This window comes from Cyprinus carpio, chromosome B9, assembly GCF_018340385.1.
Source record: "Cyprinus carpio isolate SPL01 chromosome B9, ASM1834038v1, whole genome shotgun sequence".
Taxonomy (NCBI): Eukaryota; Metazoa; Chordata; class Actinopteri; order Cypriniformes; family Cyprinidae; genus Cyprinus; species Cyprinus carpio.
Window position 1 is genome coordinate 1,843,930 of NC_056605.1, and position 17,380 is coordinate 1,861,309.

The 17,380-nt window shown below is 37.6% G+C and overlaps 1 protein-coding gene across 1 annotated transcript in view; it reads left to right on the plus strand.

Moving 5' to 3' along the window:
• The window catches only part of LOC109077091 (activin receptor type-1-like), a 30,118-nt gene extending 13,064 nt beyond the window's left edge, over positions 1 to 17,054 (plus strand). Inside the window, exons 3-11 of the mRNA XM_042730594.1 lie at positions 2,647 to 2,901; positions 4,304 to 4,567; positions 5,238 to 5,443; positions 9,942 to 10,041; positions 10,243 to 10,389; positions 10,593 to 10,868; positions 12,512 to 12,709; positions 15,081 to 15,211; positions 16,205 to 17,054. Of these exons, the coding sequence (XP_042586528.1) occupies positions 2,647 to 2,901; positions 4,304 to 4,567; positions 5,238 to 5,443; positions 9,942 to 10,041; positions 10,243 to 10,389; positions 10,593 to 10,868; positions 12,512 to 12,709; positions 15,081 to 15,211; positions 16,205 to 16,339 (1,712 nt within the window). The 3' untranslated portion in view covers positions 16,340 to 17,054. The remainder of the gene's footprint in view (positions 1 to 2,646; positions 2,902 to 4,303; positions 4,568 to 5,237; positions 5,444 to 9,941; positions 10,042 to 10,242; positions 10,390 to 10,592; positions 10,869 to 12,511; positions 12,710 to 15,080; positions 15,212 to 16,204) is intronic.
• The last annotated feature ends 326 nt before the right edge of the window (positions 17,055 to 17,380 follow it).

Here is a 17,380-nt window from a genome sequence, read left to right on the forward strand (position 1 = left end):
ACCTTCCCCTGCCCCCACCTTGGTTGTTCTGACCACTCTTCTGTTATGTTAATGCCTGCAAACCATTATTGTTAAGTAATTGTGTGCACATTCCACCTTCTGGCAGGTGCAGGACAAAAGAAACTACTAAAGTAAAAAAAAAATGTAATGTCTGCAACACTGCTTTTAACTCCCATATTTAATAAAAGGCAACGGGCCTGAAGAAGACCCAGCAGGGTCGAAACGTTGCCTTTTATATGGGAGTTAAAAGCAGTGTTGCGGACATTACATTTTTTTAACAATGCCTGCAGACCAACCACTTCAGAAATGGAAGAAACCGGTTTCTAAAGTCATCGGAAGGTGGCCAGAGGTAGTTTTATCTGCCTCAGGACTGTTTTGATCACACTGATTTGAACATGTTCAAAGAGGGGCCTAGAAGAATATGATTCATCCTTCATGTTACATATTAGTGTCTAAAGGCCCTGATATACTTCAAACAAAGTTCTTTGTTTTGGGGCCAAAAAGAAGTTCGAAAAGGCTGAGCGACGGTATACTGTTAACGAACTTTCCAACACCCCCGCGCTGCTGGAGGCGGGGTGTAGATTAATGTAAACGTGTCACAACGCTCACTTGTATCCCCTAAACAAAACAATGGTGAAATGAAGAAGTGTAGGCAATCTAGGTGTGAGACATGGCCCAATGGTCAAAATATTATAGACAAAAGAATAATGTTTAGCAGCAATTCAGTCAAGTATCATGTTTGCAATACAAAAGAACCATTCCATAATCAGTCCTTTATGGGAAGTGTGAATGGCTCATAGTCTGAAAACTTTAGCATGATGTGGGAAAAAAAAAATATTGGAATCAGTTTGTTAGTTTATTTTATTAGTGTTCATTTATTTTATTAAACTGGATAAATTGTTTTGATAAATACAAAGGTTTATTATTGTATATTCGTTTGGCATTTCATTTACGGTATACCTTTTAAATTTGCTTATTGAAAGAACAACAGCACCAGTATTATGTAACATTTATTTGAAACATGCATTTGGTACTTGTTACCTTATATCTTTACTCTTTCCTTTCATTCTTTTCATGGCTTTGCGAAACTTGTCTTGGATGTTTCTCTGCTTCGCTTTTTGCATAACTCCAGGTCGTCGACACCAAGCTTCGTTGCTATTTCTTTCTAGGAATGAAATACTGTCTGTACATCTTTAAAGTCTGTCCGCAATTGATCGTACAGGTGCAGATATATTTGTGCAGCTCAGCTATTCAACACTCCAGTGTATTCAGGAGATGTTGTTCTCCCTAATGACCTCCGCAGAATGAGGAACGAACCAAGAAAAAAAAATTGCGGGTCAAAGAAGGTGGTGTTTCAGAACACACTCACTTATTGCGTAACCGCCACGGACCAATAGAAACTCAAAGGTGTTTAGGAGCCGAAACAAACTCCCACAGAAGGTTTGCTTTGGTGAGCCACTTCAAACTGCCAAAACAAACTCAAAACGAACTTCGTTTTGGCCTGATTTTGTTCGTTTGAAGTATATCGGGGCCTTAAGTGTGTTTTCCATCGCTAGACATATAGATGCATTGCTTCTCCCCCCACTAAGGACACTACAAGAGCTGCAGATAATGTGGTTATTTTAAAACGGTAGCAGAAACACCACATGCAGCAAAATCGATTCATACTTTTGTTAAAATGCATACTTTTGTTAAAACAACAATGCAGCAAATACACTTTATTTTGTCATACACATGACTCCGACTATATTTATCAGCATGGTAAGAGCATTTCATAATAAACAATTTTTTTTAATTTGAAAAAAGTATTTGTTGTTCTAAGGAAAGACAACTGAAACATTAAAATTACTAGTTAACTTTGATTTCTGCTCATGATGAGAGCAATTTTAGTATGTATTTTTTTTTGGCAGATATATATTTTAAAAAAAGGAAATATAGAAACTGGACCTCTTGGAAATTTAATTAAATACCCTGGTGTAGAATGTTCCAACCTTCAGAAAAATAACAGTTTGGACATTCACTTGCAATATGTATACCAATTAGTTATGGGCTTCACCCAAAAATTTCCCACCATGTGTGTCAAATGATTCAATAAATCAAAATTCTTTTGATAACTTTATCTTGTCACTAATGAAAAGTTTTTAAAATTGTGAATGAAATCATATGATTTTGATTTTAGCATATATGATTACAATGATATGAAGAAATTTATTTTTATTTTAGCACCACCTAGTGTCAGACAGATATGTATGCACGTCTGAGTACTGCAGTGATTTTGATGTTTAGACCCCTAATAATAAGAAAATCAGCGATGTAGTAACAAAGCTGCTAGGACACCTAATAAACTGTAATTTTCTTGCAGCTTTATAGTCACTAGTCATACTGCATTTAGATTTAGGGGATTCGTTCAAAAAATTGTGGCAGCAGAACTGGGCACCCATGAGCATATGAGCAAAGATGATGGCCCATTAAAATTGCATACTTCCAATAAGTTCTGTGTCAGCTGAGCAGCTGCCATTGAGATACAATAGGCATGCCGACATAAAAGTGCTGTAGTTGAAGAAAGAGGCATATCCATGTGTCTCAACTGAGCATCTCATAATTGTAAATGAAAGGAAATGTCTTTCTTGTGTGTGTTTTCTGCAGATAAAGGCAGCACTAGTGACGTTGAGTGTGTGTGCGAGGGGTTATCTTGCAGTGACGTCCAGCGTTGTTTGGGCCTGCAGTGTTTCTCCTCCCTGTCTTTTAAGAACGGGACAGCCCTCCCGCAGAAAGGATGCATTGTGGGTAGTGAAGAAGTGGCCGTGCGCTGCAAAAACTCCCAGACTGTGGACACGCTGATGCATTGTTGCCAGGAAACATTGTGCAATATGAATGTAACCATGGAGATGCCAAGTACAGGTGAATTATTGAAGCAATAATTTTTACCTTTTTGTTTTTAAAATCTCATACCTTAAATGTACAAAAGTGTAATGACGAATGGGTAAATAGTCCACTCATGCAATTTAAAATGGGTGAATCTCACAAAATTGGACAAACACATGTCTGGGTCACATTTCACCCCCAAAACAAATGAAAATTTGCATCATTGTAAAGAAACCTATTTCATGGCCTTTTATGGTCCTTTATTCAAATTATTAAGTATGACTCAGACTTTTTTGTGAGATTTGTCCATGTTGCAGCTTGGTATTAAAGTAGGCTATCTCTTTTTTGAAAGGTTTAGTCTTGGAAGGGTTGTAATAATTCTCATTTAAAAGTATATAAATGCCTTAAGGACCTTGCATAATCCAAGTAATTTTTTTTGTATTAGTAATTAATATAATTCATACATGATTTTATTTTTGTAAAGTAATTACTCATTAAGCATACTGCCCCAAGATGCTGGAATACACTCCAAGATCCCTGCAGCCCAACATGAGACAAGTGGTTTGAAGAATGGATGGATGAAATGAATCACTTAGTGACTCAATACAAGCAACAAAAAAACAAAACAAACAAACAAACAAACAAAAAAAAACCTTTGAACAATTTGCACTTACAGCGGGTAAAATAAGTATGGAACATGTCACCATTTTTCTTAGTAAATATATTTCTAAAGGTGCAGTTGACTTGACATTTTCACCAGATGTCGGTAACAACCCAAGTAATCCATCCATAAAAAGAAACTTGAATCCAATAGAAAATGAGAACTAAAGATCAGAGTTCATAGAAGAGGCCCACAGAATCTTCAAGCTTTGAAGACTCTGTGGAAGAACGGGCCAAAATCACACCTGAGCAATGCATACAACTAGTTTCTCCATACAGGAGGCATCTTGAAGCTGTCATTACCAACAAAGGCTTTTGTATGACGTATTAAATCAATGCTATTTTCCTTGTGTCATTCCATTTTATTACACATTGCTTAAATTCTTAATTTCTATTTGTTTTGTTTTCTTTGTATGTATGAATTACTTAAGTTGTTACTGACATCTGGTGAAAATTTCATGACGAGCACCTTTAGAAATATATTTTCTGAGAAAAATGGTGACGTGTTCAATACTTATTTTACCCACTGTATATCTGTTGTAAAAAAAATTTATCTTCTTGTGCATTATTCACATTAAGAAAGTAGTGTGTTGACCCCTATATTTAAAAAAATTCACTTGGAAATAAGTTGCATTAAGAAAATAAATGGTTGCCAATAAAGTTTCATTAAGGCAGTTTTTAATTAAATGTTCAATGCATTGAAAAACACATTAGTTGAGGGTGTAACACTACACACACTTATGTTTTTTTTTTTTTTTAAATCTTCTCTTCTATCTAGATGAGGAGTTAAGGGTGGCTCCTACAGAGCATGAATGTGTGTGTGAGGGTCGATCATGTGCAACGGGGGACCGCTGTAAGGGTCAGCAGTGTTTCTCCTCTTTGACACTGAATGATGGGACACCAGTGTCTCAAAAAGGCTGTTTTAAGGTGTATGAGCAGGGCAGGATGACCTGTAAAACTCCTCCGTCACCTGACCAGATAGTGGAGTGCTGTCAGGCTCATCTGTGCAACATGAACCTCACTGTGAGACTTCCTGTAAGAGGTAACAGACATTAACCTCTCACACATTTACCTCCACATTCCATATTCATTCACATTTTTTTTTTAATTTAATTTTCTTACATATGCTTTCAGGTTCCTTCAATTATGTCTTTTATTGTATGTGAGTATTTGTAGTATCAGCAGTGTCCTGTGGCTTGACATGCATTTTGTTCATTTATAATTAGTTTGCATGTAGCTTTTATGTTTAGCTCCATTCCTAATCAAGCACACCTGAAAAATCTAAACAAAGACTTCAGAATTCCAAGTGTGTTTAATTAGAGGTGGAGCTTCTTTTTTAACTCTACAGGACAATGGTCCAGGCCCAAATCCCTGATCTAAACATGTGACATATATTAAATATCCATGATTTGACACAATTTTAAAACTCCCTGTTGTTTCCACTTGCAGCTTGTTTCATTATTTTTGTCAATATGGAAAAAAAAACTTAATTTGGCAATGCTCAAGAATTCATTGTGACGAAAGAAAGAAAGACAGAAAGAGAAAGTAAGAAAGAAAGAAAAAACGTTATTTTTTACATTACAGTGAAAGTTAGGGGTTCAAATGTGCTTAATGTCATGAAAATGTCATGAGCTGATTTTTTTTTTTTTTTGTGAGATTCACCGCTCTTCAAGGTAAAATGGTTTCTTTTTAAATCTCTGTGTGTCTCTCAGTGGTGGAGGGCCCCAACTATGGTGTGACAACGCTGACCATTGTGATTGTGGCTCCAGTCATCGTTCTGATATTCCTGTCTGGTGTGGCTATCCTGATCTTCCGTTGTATTCATCATCACCAGATGGAGCATCTGACCGCTCATGATGCAGAGTATGGCACCATTGATGGTCTGATTGCATCTAACGTGGGAGAGAACACACTCGCGGTGAGAAAAAACCTACACTTACCAAAGTCTGTTATCAGTCTGTGATTTATGCACATTGAGTGCATGCCGAAAAGTCGAGTAAAAGATCAAGTAACTCAATCTAGAGCTTGGAAGAGCCAGGATAGTTTTTAAATAAATTCAGATTGTATTGGTCTGAAAGAAGAAAGTCATATACACCTAGGGTGGCTTGAGGGTAAGTAAATCATGGGGTAATTTTCATTTTTGGGTGAACTATCCCTTTAGCAGGCTTAGACTCTATTTAAAGGACTACAATAAATAGCTCATATGTGACCCTGGACCACAAAACCAGTCATAAGATATATACATAATCTGAAAGCTGAATAAATTGTTAGGATAGGACAATATTTGGCTGAGATACAATGATTTGAAAATCTGGAATCTGAGGGTGCAAAAAAATCTAAATATTGAGTACATCGCCTTTAAAGTTGTCCAAACCAAGTTCTTAGCAATGCATATTATTAATCAAAACTTAAGTTTTGATATATTTACACAGGGAAATTTATAAAATATCTTCATGGAACATGATCTTTACTTAATATTTCTGGACTGCGCTATTCAACTCGACCAGCTGACGTGCTATCGAGCAGACAGCGCTCTCGTCGCAGGAGGAAAAACCCGCGGCGGCAGGCTTTGTGTTTACATCAATGATGCGTGGTTCCGTGATGCTGTTGTGATCTGCAAACACTGTTCACCCCTGGTGGAGTTTATGATTATTAAGTGCCTGCTGTTCTATCTGCCGAGGGAATATACTGTCATACTGCTCGTTTCGGTTTACATTCCCCCGAACAACAACAACAGCAACAGAAACGATGCACTAAATGAACTGCACCAGCACGTCAGTGAGCAGCAGACAGCACACCCTGATGCTTTTCTCATCATAGCTGGGGATTTCAACCATGCTGACTTAAAGAGTGCGTTTCCAAAAATACACCAACACATTAATTTTCCAACAAGAGGTAAAAACATTTTAGACTTTGTTTACACCACACAGAGAGGAGCTTACAAAGCCTTCCCCCTCCCCCACCTTGGTGCCTCAGACCACATCACTGTCATGCTAATGCCTGCATACAGACCATTCATTAAAGTCACCAAACCAGTTCAGAAACAGATTCAAGTGTGGCCGGAAGGGTCGTCAGACGCTCTTCAAGACTGCTTTGATACAACTGACTGGAATATGTTTAAGCAAGCTGCCACTTACAATAACACCACTGACCTCCAGGAGTACTCAGAGACTGTCACTGCCTACATCAACAAGTGTATTGAGGATGTAACAGTCACAAAAACCATCACTGTCCAGGCCAACCAGAAGCCGTGGATGACAGGGGAGGTCTACAGACTCCTGGAGACGCGGAACGCTGCTTTCAGAGCTGGAGATGAGGTGGGCCTGAGAACAGCCAGGGCCAACCTATCCCGCGGCATCAGAGAGGCTAAGAGACAGTACTCCAGGAGGATACCCCATCAATTCAGTGACCGCAGAGGCACTCGGAGCCTGTGGCAGGGGATACAGACCATTACGGACTACAAGCCCCCACCACGGACCTGTGACAGCAACATCTCTCTGCTGAACGAGCTGAACACCTTCTTCGCTCACTTTGAGGCACATAACAGCTCCACTGCACAGAAGACTCCACCTCCTCCCGGTGACCAGGTGATGATGCTGACCCCGGACAGCGTGAGGAGATCCTTCAGCAGGATCAATGCACGCAAAGCTCCGGGTCCTGACAACATTCCTGGGCGTGTACTGAGAGACTGTGCAGCAGAACTCACTGATGTCTTCACAGACATTTTCAACATCTCACTTCAGGCTCAGGCTTTTGTTCCCACATGTTTCAAAAATACCACCATCATTGCAGTCCCGAAGAAGCCATCTCCATCCTGCTTCAATGACTACCGTCCTGTTGCACTTACTCCCATCCTAATGAAGTGCTTTGAACGGCTAGTCATGCACCACATCAAGTCTGCCCTCCCCTCCTCCCTGGACCCATTCCAGTTTGCATATCGGTCCAACCGGTCGACCGATGATGCCATCTCAACTACCCTCCACTCAGCACTCACACATCCAGAGAAAAAAGACTCATACGTCAGAATGTTGTTCATAGACTTCAGTTCAGCATTCAACACAATCATCCCTCAACAGCTCATTAACAAACTGATCGAGCTGGGGCTCAACACTTCGCTGTGCAACTGGCTGTTGGACTTTCTGACTGGAAGACCTCAGGCAGTACGGGTCGGCAGCAACACATCCAGCACCATCACACTGAACACTGGGGACCCCCAAGGATGTGTGCTGAGCCCCCTCCTCTTCACTCTGCTGACCCACGACTGCACACTGTCACTCAACTCCAACCTCTTCATGAAGTTTGCGGATGACACGACTATGGTGGGTCTCATTAGCAACAGAGATGAGACAAACTACAGGAGCGAGGTGAGCCGCCTGGCTGGGTGGTGCAGTGAAAACAATCTCTCTCTGAATGTGGAGAAGATGAAGGAGATTGTTGTTGACTTCAGGAGAGTGCACACTCAGCATGCTCCTCTGACCATCAACGGTGCGACTGTGGTGAGAGTGAGCAGCACCAAGTTCCTGGGTGTGCACATCACAGAGGACCTCTCCTGGACCGACAACACCGCAGCACTGGCCAAGAAATCACAACAGCATCTCTACTTCCTCCGCAAACTGAGGAGAGCCAGAGCCCCACCCCCCCATCATGTACACCTTCTACAGAGGCACCATCGAGAGCATTCTGACTAGCTGCATCACTGTGTGGTATGGCGCCTGCAACGCGTCCTGCCGGAAGACTCTGCATCGCAGATGACTCCACCCACCCGTCACACATCTTCTTCAGTCTGCCGCCATCAGGGAGGAGACTGCGGAGTCTCCAGGCCAGGACCAGCAGACTGAAGGACAGCTTCATCCATCAGGCTGTCAGGAAGCTGAACTCGCTCCCGAACTTGCCCCCCCGTCCCTCTTCTGCCCCAGGCACCACTGAACTATGAACCCCCCCCCACAGATCCCACATCCCCGGGTCCTTCCACCCCCCATCCAACTAACATATGATGACATGCAACAGTCACTTCATCAATCATCTGCCCACTAACTAACTCACCAACCAAGGAACTGTGTCACTTTAATCAGACTGAATAAGCTTTTTTTTATGCACTAAAAATCTTTTTATCTGCACTGTTTGTTCACTGGTTTGCACTCTATCTGCCATGTGCCTTGTGCTGCTTTATTTAACTTTATTTTAATTTTTTATTATATGTCTTTTTTACATTCCCTTATTGTATAGTTAGTTATATCTTATATTTTATATTTGATCTAGATTTTTAAGCTCTACTGTTAGTGTTATCTGTATGCACCAGGGGTCTGAGAGTAACACAATTTCGATTCTCTGTATGTATGTACTGTACATGTGGAAGAATTGACAATAAAGCAGACTTGATATCCTAATGATTTTTGGCATAAAAGAAAAATCTATAATTTTGACACATGCAATGTATTTTTGGCTATTGGTACAAATATTCCCGTGCTACTTATGACTGGTTTTGTGATCCAGGGTCACGTGTGGTTACACTACAAAATAATAAAAAAAATTAAAAATATGTACATGCAACATAGTAATACCATGTTTTTTTATTTTTATTTTTTTACATAAATGCTTTTTAGCTTATTAATTAATGAAACATCTCATAAATCCATGCAAACATTTACAGCAATTGAACATCTGGAATCCACTTTTTGTGTTTTGAATGGTTTCTAGTATCAACAAGATTTTGTTTATGCTGACATATTATAAAATGTTTTACGAAACTAACAAACACACCATGTCAGAAACCCCAGCATTTCTCTCCGTTTAAACAAATTTCAGCAGAAAAGTTGCAGGGTTTTGGTGAGTTTGTAAGTATTGTGATGTATGTTTGCTGAGCTGGCTCTTTAGTTGCTGTTGTTGGATTTTTTTCAAGCTATTTTCAAGGATCTCTGTGGAGTGCTTGGCAACCAAAGCAAATATTCTGTGTTCTAATGTTTGCCTGAGAATAATTAAAAGTCTGTGCCAGTGCTGGGAATGAGACGTTATTAAAATACTTAAAATCTGTTCTCTGAGGCCTAGGAGGTTACTGCTCTCATACACTAAAATTGTTGATTAATGTGTTCAGACAGTGATTCTAAGGACCCGAAGAGTGGCTAGCTCTGGAGCTACTGCATTTTTTTTTTAGGATTGTGCAGTAATTATTCCCAGTGTTTTGCAATTCTGTTCTCTAAAAGTCTCTTTCCATGATGCAAACATATGGTTATCATGGTTCTTATGGTTTTGGCTTCTGGTGCATTTTTTCCTCATGCCCTCATTTTGGAATGTGGCTGTTCATTGAGTGCTCTCTAGTGTATAAGTGTGTGTATTGCATGGTCCAAAGGAACAAATGTAGCTGTACTAGAGTTAATGTACACCTGTATATTTCTTTATCTTTTGTCTTTCTCTCTCAGGATCTGTTGGATCATTCCTGTACATCTGGTAGTGGCTCTGGACTACCTTTCCTGGTTCAGAGAACAGTAGCCAGACAGATCGCTCTCAGCGAGTGTGTTGGTATGTGCTCCCACCATCTTTCCATCATTCTTTGTTATGTGTGCATAAAGTGTTTCTTAGATTTTGTTGTACAGGTTAGCAGCTCATTTTAAACTGATTTAAACACCAAATTACTCTGTTACTAGGCTATAGATACATATATTTGACAAAACATCACTTTTGAGAGTATGTCCTCAAATGTGTTTGTGTGTTTTCTGTCAGGTAAAGGTCGGTATGGAGAGGTTTGGAGAGGTCAGTGGCAGGGAGAAAGCGTGGCTGTGAAAATATTCTCATCTCGAGATGAGAAATCCTGGTTCAGAGAGACAGAAATCTACAACACTGTCCTGCTTCGACACGAGAACATTCTGGGTAAATCAATTTATAATGAAACATTTTACAAAACCCATAGAAAAGATATATGAACAGTTTATTTGCAAAAACAGATTTTTTCATGTTTTTTATTTTGTTATGTTTTTATTGTGTGAGTTAGCTGTATTTTTTATTTTTGTTATTTTTTAACCTTATCAAACCATAACTTTACCTTAAATCAGGTTTACTTTGTATTTTCTCAGGCTTTATTGCGTCCGATATGACATCACGTAACTCCAGCACTCAGCTGTGGCTAATCACACATTTTCATGAGATGGGCTCTCTCTACGATTACCTGCAACTCAGCATGCTGGATGCTTCTGCCTGTATGCGGATGGCACTCTCCATTGCCAGTGGCCTGGCCCATCTGCACGTGGAGATCTTTGGCACACAGGGCAAACCAGCCATTGCTCACAGAGACCTAAAAAGCAAAAATATTTTAGTGAACAAAAACGGCCAGTGCTGCATTGCAGACCTTGGTAAGAATAACTTCTGAATGAAGCAAATCAGTTATTGTATGCATGCTGTTTTTTCATATGCCATTCATATTAGAATATTTAAAATATTACTGTGAAGTGTATTTTGGACAATGTCAGTAAACATTATAAAACCACCATGTGATCTAAGGTTAAGTGTTGTGACAGCAGACAGTTGAATTATTGCACTTTAAATTTCATTTCAGTTGTGCATTAAATTGTCCGTAATCACTGTAGGTATAATCAAAAAACACATTATGGTTAAAGTATGCACGTTTATCTCAGGTTTTCATCTCAAATACATCTGTGTTAGAACTACTTTCTTACAACACAGATTTAGTTCAAGCATAAGTGATAAGTAATTGTCATGTGGTCAGCAAATCTGAAACTATTTTCTAAATATTCAGTTACACCTGAAACCCCTTAATCAACTCAAAGCCTTTCAACCTAAAGAACCATTTATCTTTACACTTGAACTAACCTCAATTTTTTCTTTAAAAAAAAAATTCACATCAAATCTTAATTATTTTTATATTTATGTATATTTATATTTTCATTTAGTGAATCATAAATCATAGAGAATAGATAAATGGACTTATATGACCGTTAAAATCTCTAAATATTTTGTTGTCTACTTCCATCCATCGGTCACTTGTTGTTCAGTTTCTAATAGTGAAAATCATTAGTTTGTTCCCTCAGTATTTACCTGTTGAACATGTTGCCCTTTATACACAAATAAGTAGAAAGCAGAAGCAGGCTATTTGCTTTTGGAGGATGGACAGTTTAATTTATTTCTTTATTAAATCCACTTCACTCACTTACTTAGTTCCTGAGTCCATTTCTGTAACACCAGGCTGTTATTAGAAGAGATCACATTTGTTTCCCCCTAAAACCTTAACGAAAAACCCATTAGGTAGCTTTCAGCTAACACAAACTCTTCTGTACACAGGAAGTGGAACACAAGATGTGTTTTTCTAGAGCACTTGAGACTACATAAAGCACATTAACAAAATGAGCATGTTTTTTTAGAACATTGATTTGAAAACATGTTGCCTTCATGGGACTAGAGGTTTTCAATTAGCATTTTTTTTTTTCTTGATGCCGATGCAAAGACATGTTTTTCAGTTACTAGACCTTTCTGGGTTCAAGTTTACTTAATGTCTCATGAACCTGGATTTTTGTATATCCCCACAAGAGGGTGCAATACAACATTTAAAAGGAAATGTGCTTTTCCCATCATAAAATTTCAGCATATGCATCTCAGCTACATCTCAGCATCTTAGATGATGCTCTTAGCAGTGTACAAAAAAAGTTGTGCAATGAAATACTTTCTAAAATGAGAGCCCCTTTCCATAATCATAAATAAAATATGGATATTATTTCAATAGGAAGGACATCAGCAAAGGGAAGAAAACTGGATTCGTCAAACAATTTCATGGGATCTTTTAAATTTAGAATGCACACAAAAACCACTGTACAAATACTCAGGTTTTGAATCCAGCTGAATTCCTTGAAAAAGAGTGTGCCTTGCTCTGAAATGGTTATTAATTGACTGCATTACGTGGCTTAATGTGTATTGTGCAAAGCTACTGATAGATCCTTTACTATGTGGTAATGATACATTTGGTCACATTTATCTTCTTCAGGTCTCGCCGTGATGCATTTTCAGGACACAAATGAGCTGGACGTAGGTAATAATCCTAAAGTTGGGACCAAGCGCTACATGGCCCCTGAGGTTCTGGATGACTCCATTCAGACAGATTGCTTTGAGTCTTACAAACGAGTCGATATCTGGGCCTTTGGACTTGTGTTGTGGGAAATGGCTAGAAGAACGGTTAGTAATGGTATGTATATCCTCACACCTGATTCACACCTGTCATTCGTTCTTTTTTTTGTGTATCTCTGCTGTTGCAATTGGTTAAGTTGCTGTCAATAGGGAGAGCATGATGCAAGGAGGAACAGATGTTGCTCTGTGTCTCTTAGCGAAAATGATCCTGTTATATTATTATAAGGCCTAAACACTCAAACTGTCTACAGTACAGGTGTCTACAGTGTGTGATATGGGAGTTTGTGCCCCCAAAACCAAGGTACAAAATTAAAACATGCTAAGTGCCAAACACAAGTAAATGTTCTATTTGGCCAGGTCACTATGGTGGGTGACTGTTATTGTCGATTAGTTGAATATGAACTCTGTAAGTAACGTATCTTAGTGTAGTGAAAAATGTGTTAGTATTGAAACTGAGAAATGGGTGCAGTGATTTGCATTAAAATATAAATTTTCATGCATCATAACATTTACATTTACATAACATTTTTTATTTAATTTTTGTATTAACTATAATGGTTTAAAACAGCACTTTTAACTGCCCAATTTATATAGCAACATATGTGACATTAAAATCAAATTGTTGGATCCAAATAGGGTAAAGAAAGAAAAAGTTGGCAACCCTGATGTATTTTAATTTTAGTTTTTCTTTTTCTAATTATGACTTAAGCTGTTTCAGTGGCTAAAAAGAGTCATGTGAAATTGAGGAGTTTGATTCATTGCCTCAAGCATATAATCAGTGATCGTTATGTTACCCACTGAGAACTGACTTTTGGGTGTAAACTGGAAAGGTATTCTGTAATGATGGTAAGAGTAAAAAGTAGGGGTGTGATAGAGTTTGTGATAGAGTTTGGGGGGGTGGGGGGCTCTGCTTCCTTTGTAAATTTGGATGGAATGCTGCTTGCTGCTAGGCAGTTTGGTATTTTAGTATAATGCTGTATATTCTGAGGCTTTTGAATCTAGATGGGAGATATTATACATTCTGTTCTGCTCCATATAAGACATTTTAGAATTTATTATTATTGGATATTAGAGTCTCTTGCTTGTTCTGTTCATGCAATTATTATTTCAGATCATGTTTGGGTTTTTATGGAAATAACTTCTCAGTATAGGCATCGTTTATATGGATGGATATTAATTATTCTGTTATAGAGACATGATTTTAAGAAAGCATTGAAAACTCAAATTAAGATATATGAGGAGATGACGTGCAGCGGTGCCCTTTGCAGAACTTATTACTCAGTGTTATTTTTCTACCCTGCCCCATTTCAGTGGAGCAAACAGGGTATATGGTGCATTAATATATTTCTTTTCTTCATAATATTATTATATTGAGTGTCAATTTTGATCGATTTCTACAAGAAGTTTAGAGGAATAAATGGAGGTGGTTAGTACTCAGTGTGTCTTTTCTTTTTGTTACCCTGTCACCACTGCAATGTTTGCCCATTCAATTACCCATATTTTTACCAAACAAAACCAAAGACGAAGTCGGCGAGAATGTTTAGTTTTCAGTGTGGGACATTTAGTTTTTCTTGACAAGCTATAGAAAAATATCATATTTTGTCCAGAGTACCAGCAGCATTGGGTAGAGGGTCTTAGACCTACAGTAAGTTTACTACGTATTGCTAATGGAAAAAATGAGGGGTAGTTTCCATTCCGCTCTAAAAACACGTTGGGACATGGATTTGAATATTTGCAATAAGCAATGAAGAATGGATCAGAATTTGGCAAAATTCTGCTAAATATCTCATGTTTTAGCAAACTATGCATAATTGTGGGATACTGCAAATGGCACAGGTTATAAGGTTACTTCGAACATCACTTCACTATTAGTGCAAAGGGAAATTTACATACCAGTCAATGTCCAGTATTGCAAAATGTTTGACTAAAAAAAAAAACATTAAGAAAAATTGTAGAGGCCTCATTGTTTTTAATCAAATGTAGTTAGTCCGAAATATGGCTTATATGCAGGTCTAAAGTTTGTGAGATGTTACAATTACAATGGCTTGGCCCAAAACTGTGCACTTTTTAGTTTGACTTTGTCTGTGTGTGATTGTGGGTGCACATTATTCGGCTTCTGCCCCCTTCACATTGAAAGGGTTATTACAGTAATGTCTTCAGAGGCTTGTCTGATGCCCTCTGTGTGCCTCATCTAAAATGGGTCCCTATTGCTCCCTTTGGTGTAATAGCTTCAGTACTCTATATATAATCAGCACTGCTGGCGTTCTTGATGAAGCTGAATTTTGTACAGACACATTACAGTTGGCACAATCGATGCTCAGTGATTATCCATGTAATTTGATAACCAGTGTAATAACTTCTGATAATAATGGCTGCTCATTTTTTTCTGGGGGAGTTCCAAATGTGTTTTGTCTACACTGATTGTGCAGGTATTGTTGAAGATTACAAGCCCCCATTCCATGATGTAGTGCCGAGTGACCCAAGCTTTGAGGACATGAAGAAAGTGATCTGCATAGACCAACAGAGACCAAATATCCCAAACAGATGGTTCTCAGACCCGGTCAGTACCAGCTCATATACCTATACAAATTACTAACCAGATCCAGCGGCAAGCAATGTATGTTCCCCAATGAAAGTAAAAAATGTAATCAGTCAGAACATATTGAATAGAAATGTCATAGTTATTTTTGGAAAAAAAAACTCTTAACGAGGACAAAATTGTTTTATCGCTTTTTGCATTATTGCCTGACATCTGGACAGAGTGTTAAATGGTGGGTGGTATTAAAGGTATAAATCTAAACAAAAAAATAAAAAATAAAAATAAACAAATTCACAAAAAAATTCTCACTGAATCGTGTCCTCCCAACTAGGAGTTATCATTGTCACAATATTAGGATTTTAGCAACCATTACGAATACCAATGAAATGCAATGATTGTTGCCAATTTCAGTACTCTGTAGTGAATGGGTGCCGTCAGAATGAATTCAGATTGCTGATTTAAAACATCACAATAATCCACAAGTAATCCACAATACTCCAGTACACTGGAAGTTCAGTGTGAAAATGGGTTTTATTTTATAAACATGCAGTGTTATCGAATAATTTAATTAAATACTTTGCACATGAAAGGTATTGCAACAAATTTACATGTCATAATTTAAATATAACAAATACATTTATAAAGTAAAACTGATATTATTAAAAAAACATTTCTGTTATTCCTATACTGTTGCTTTTAGTTTCTACTCTAAATTCTGATTTAGATACTAAAATGCTGAAGCTCACACCACAATTGATTTTTTTATTTAACCTTTAACCAGGCAAGTTAAGAACAAGTTCATATTTTTAATAACAGCCTGGCAAAATCTATTATATGAATACCTCGTGTAAAGAAGAAAATGATTGCTCTCTAATAGCCACAACGATATATCCACTGCAGTATAAATATTATTTAGCAAAATCTCCATATTTTTGTGTTTTTTATTTTTATTTTATTTTTATTTTTTTAACTTCTCTTCACTTGATTCAGTCTCGTTTTGTTTTTATGTTTCAGACTTTAACATCAATCGTTAAACTCATGAAGGAATGCTGGTACCAGAACCCATCAGCCAGACTTACAGCATTACGCATCAAAAAGACTCTGACAAAAATTTATAATTCTTTGGACAAAATCAAAGCGGACATATGAACTACTTCCTTAAAGGCTAGAACCTTAAAGGCCTTTTTACCGCGCCCAGTGGATGTCTCGTCTGGCGAACCAACCGGAAAAAAAGATAATCTGGGCTTAGTGCTCTTATAGAGGCACATCATATTTATTTTGAACTTAAAGTGGGTCATATTTGGCATCCAAAGATGTTGTAGCGGGCATTTGAAAGACTGCAGATTGCTTTTCATATGGGAGTTATTTCTTTTAGCACATAGGATTTTTGAAACATCTCGTTCTGTCACATTGCAACAGCTGTGCATTTGAAGAAACTGCTTTAGTGTTAGTTCACTCCAAAAAAAAAAAAAAAGGTTACCTTACACACTTACAAATCAGACAGTTCTTGTTCATAATAAAGCAACACTACCGCAGCCCTACAAATGATTCAACTGCAACCCTACAAAGAAAAGAGAAATTGCTTTTTTTCATTCTGGCTCTCTATCATTGTCATTTATAGTGTAAGTAGACAATAAACACAATACTCAATCAATCTGTCATGAACAAATGATGAGTTTTAAGGTTGCACCTCAGTCTCTATCTTAATGCACCTTCTGTTGTTGAATGTGTTAAATCTGAAAAGTTTTGTATCACTGCACATTTAGCATTATGTATTTGTTTTTTGTTTGTTTAATATTGTCTGTAAATACAGATGCTTAAAGAGTAAAACAACTTAAATAAACCTACAATATCCCGAATTCAAGAAACAGATATCTGCAAATTGTTTTTGTTTATCAAATAATTCACACATTCATTCAACAGACATATACTTGGACCACCCTAGGATTTATTTTAAAATTGTATGGACATATATATATATATATATATATATATATTTTTTTATATTTTTTTATTTTTTATTTTTTTTTTTTAAACAATGAATAAATAAAAAAGAGGCAAAATAGTTTAAAAGAGTTACAGATTTTGCCTAAATTAAGTTGTTACTGCTAGTTTGGTGCCAGATGTGTGTTTGTTTGTAGTTATTGATCATGTATATGAATATACTTGTGCGTGGAAAGGCTCCAAATG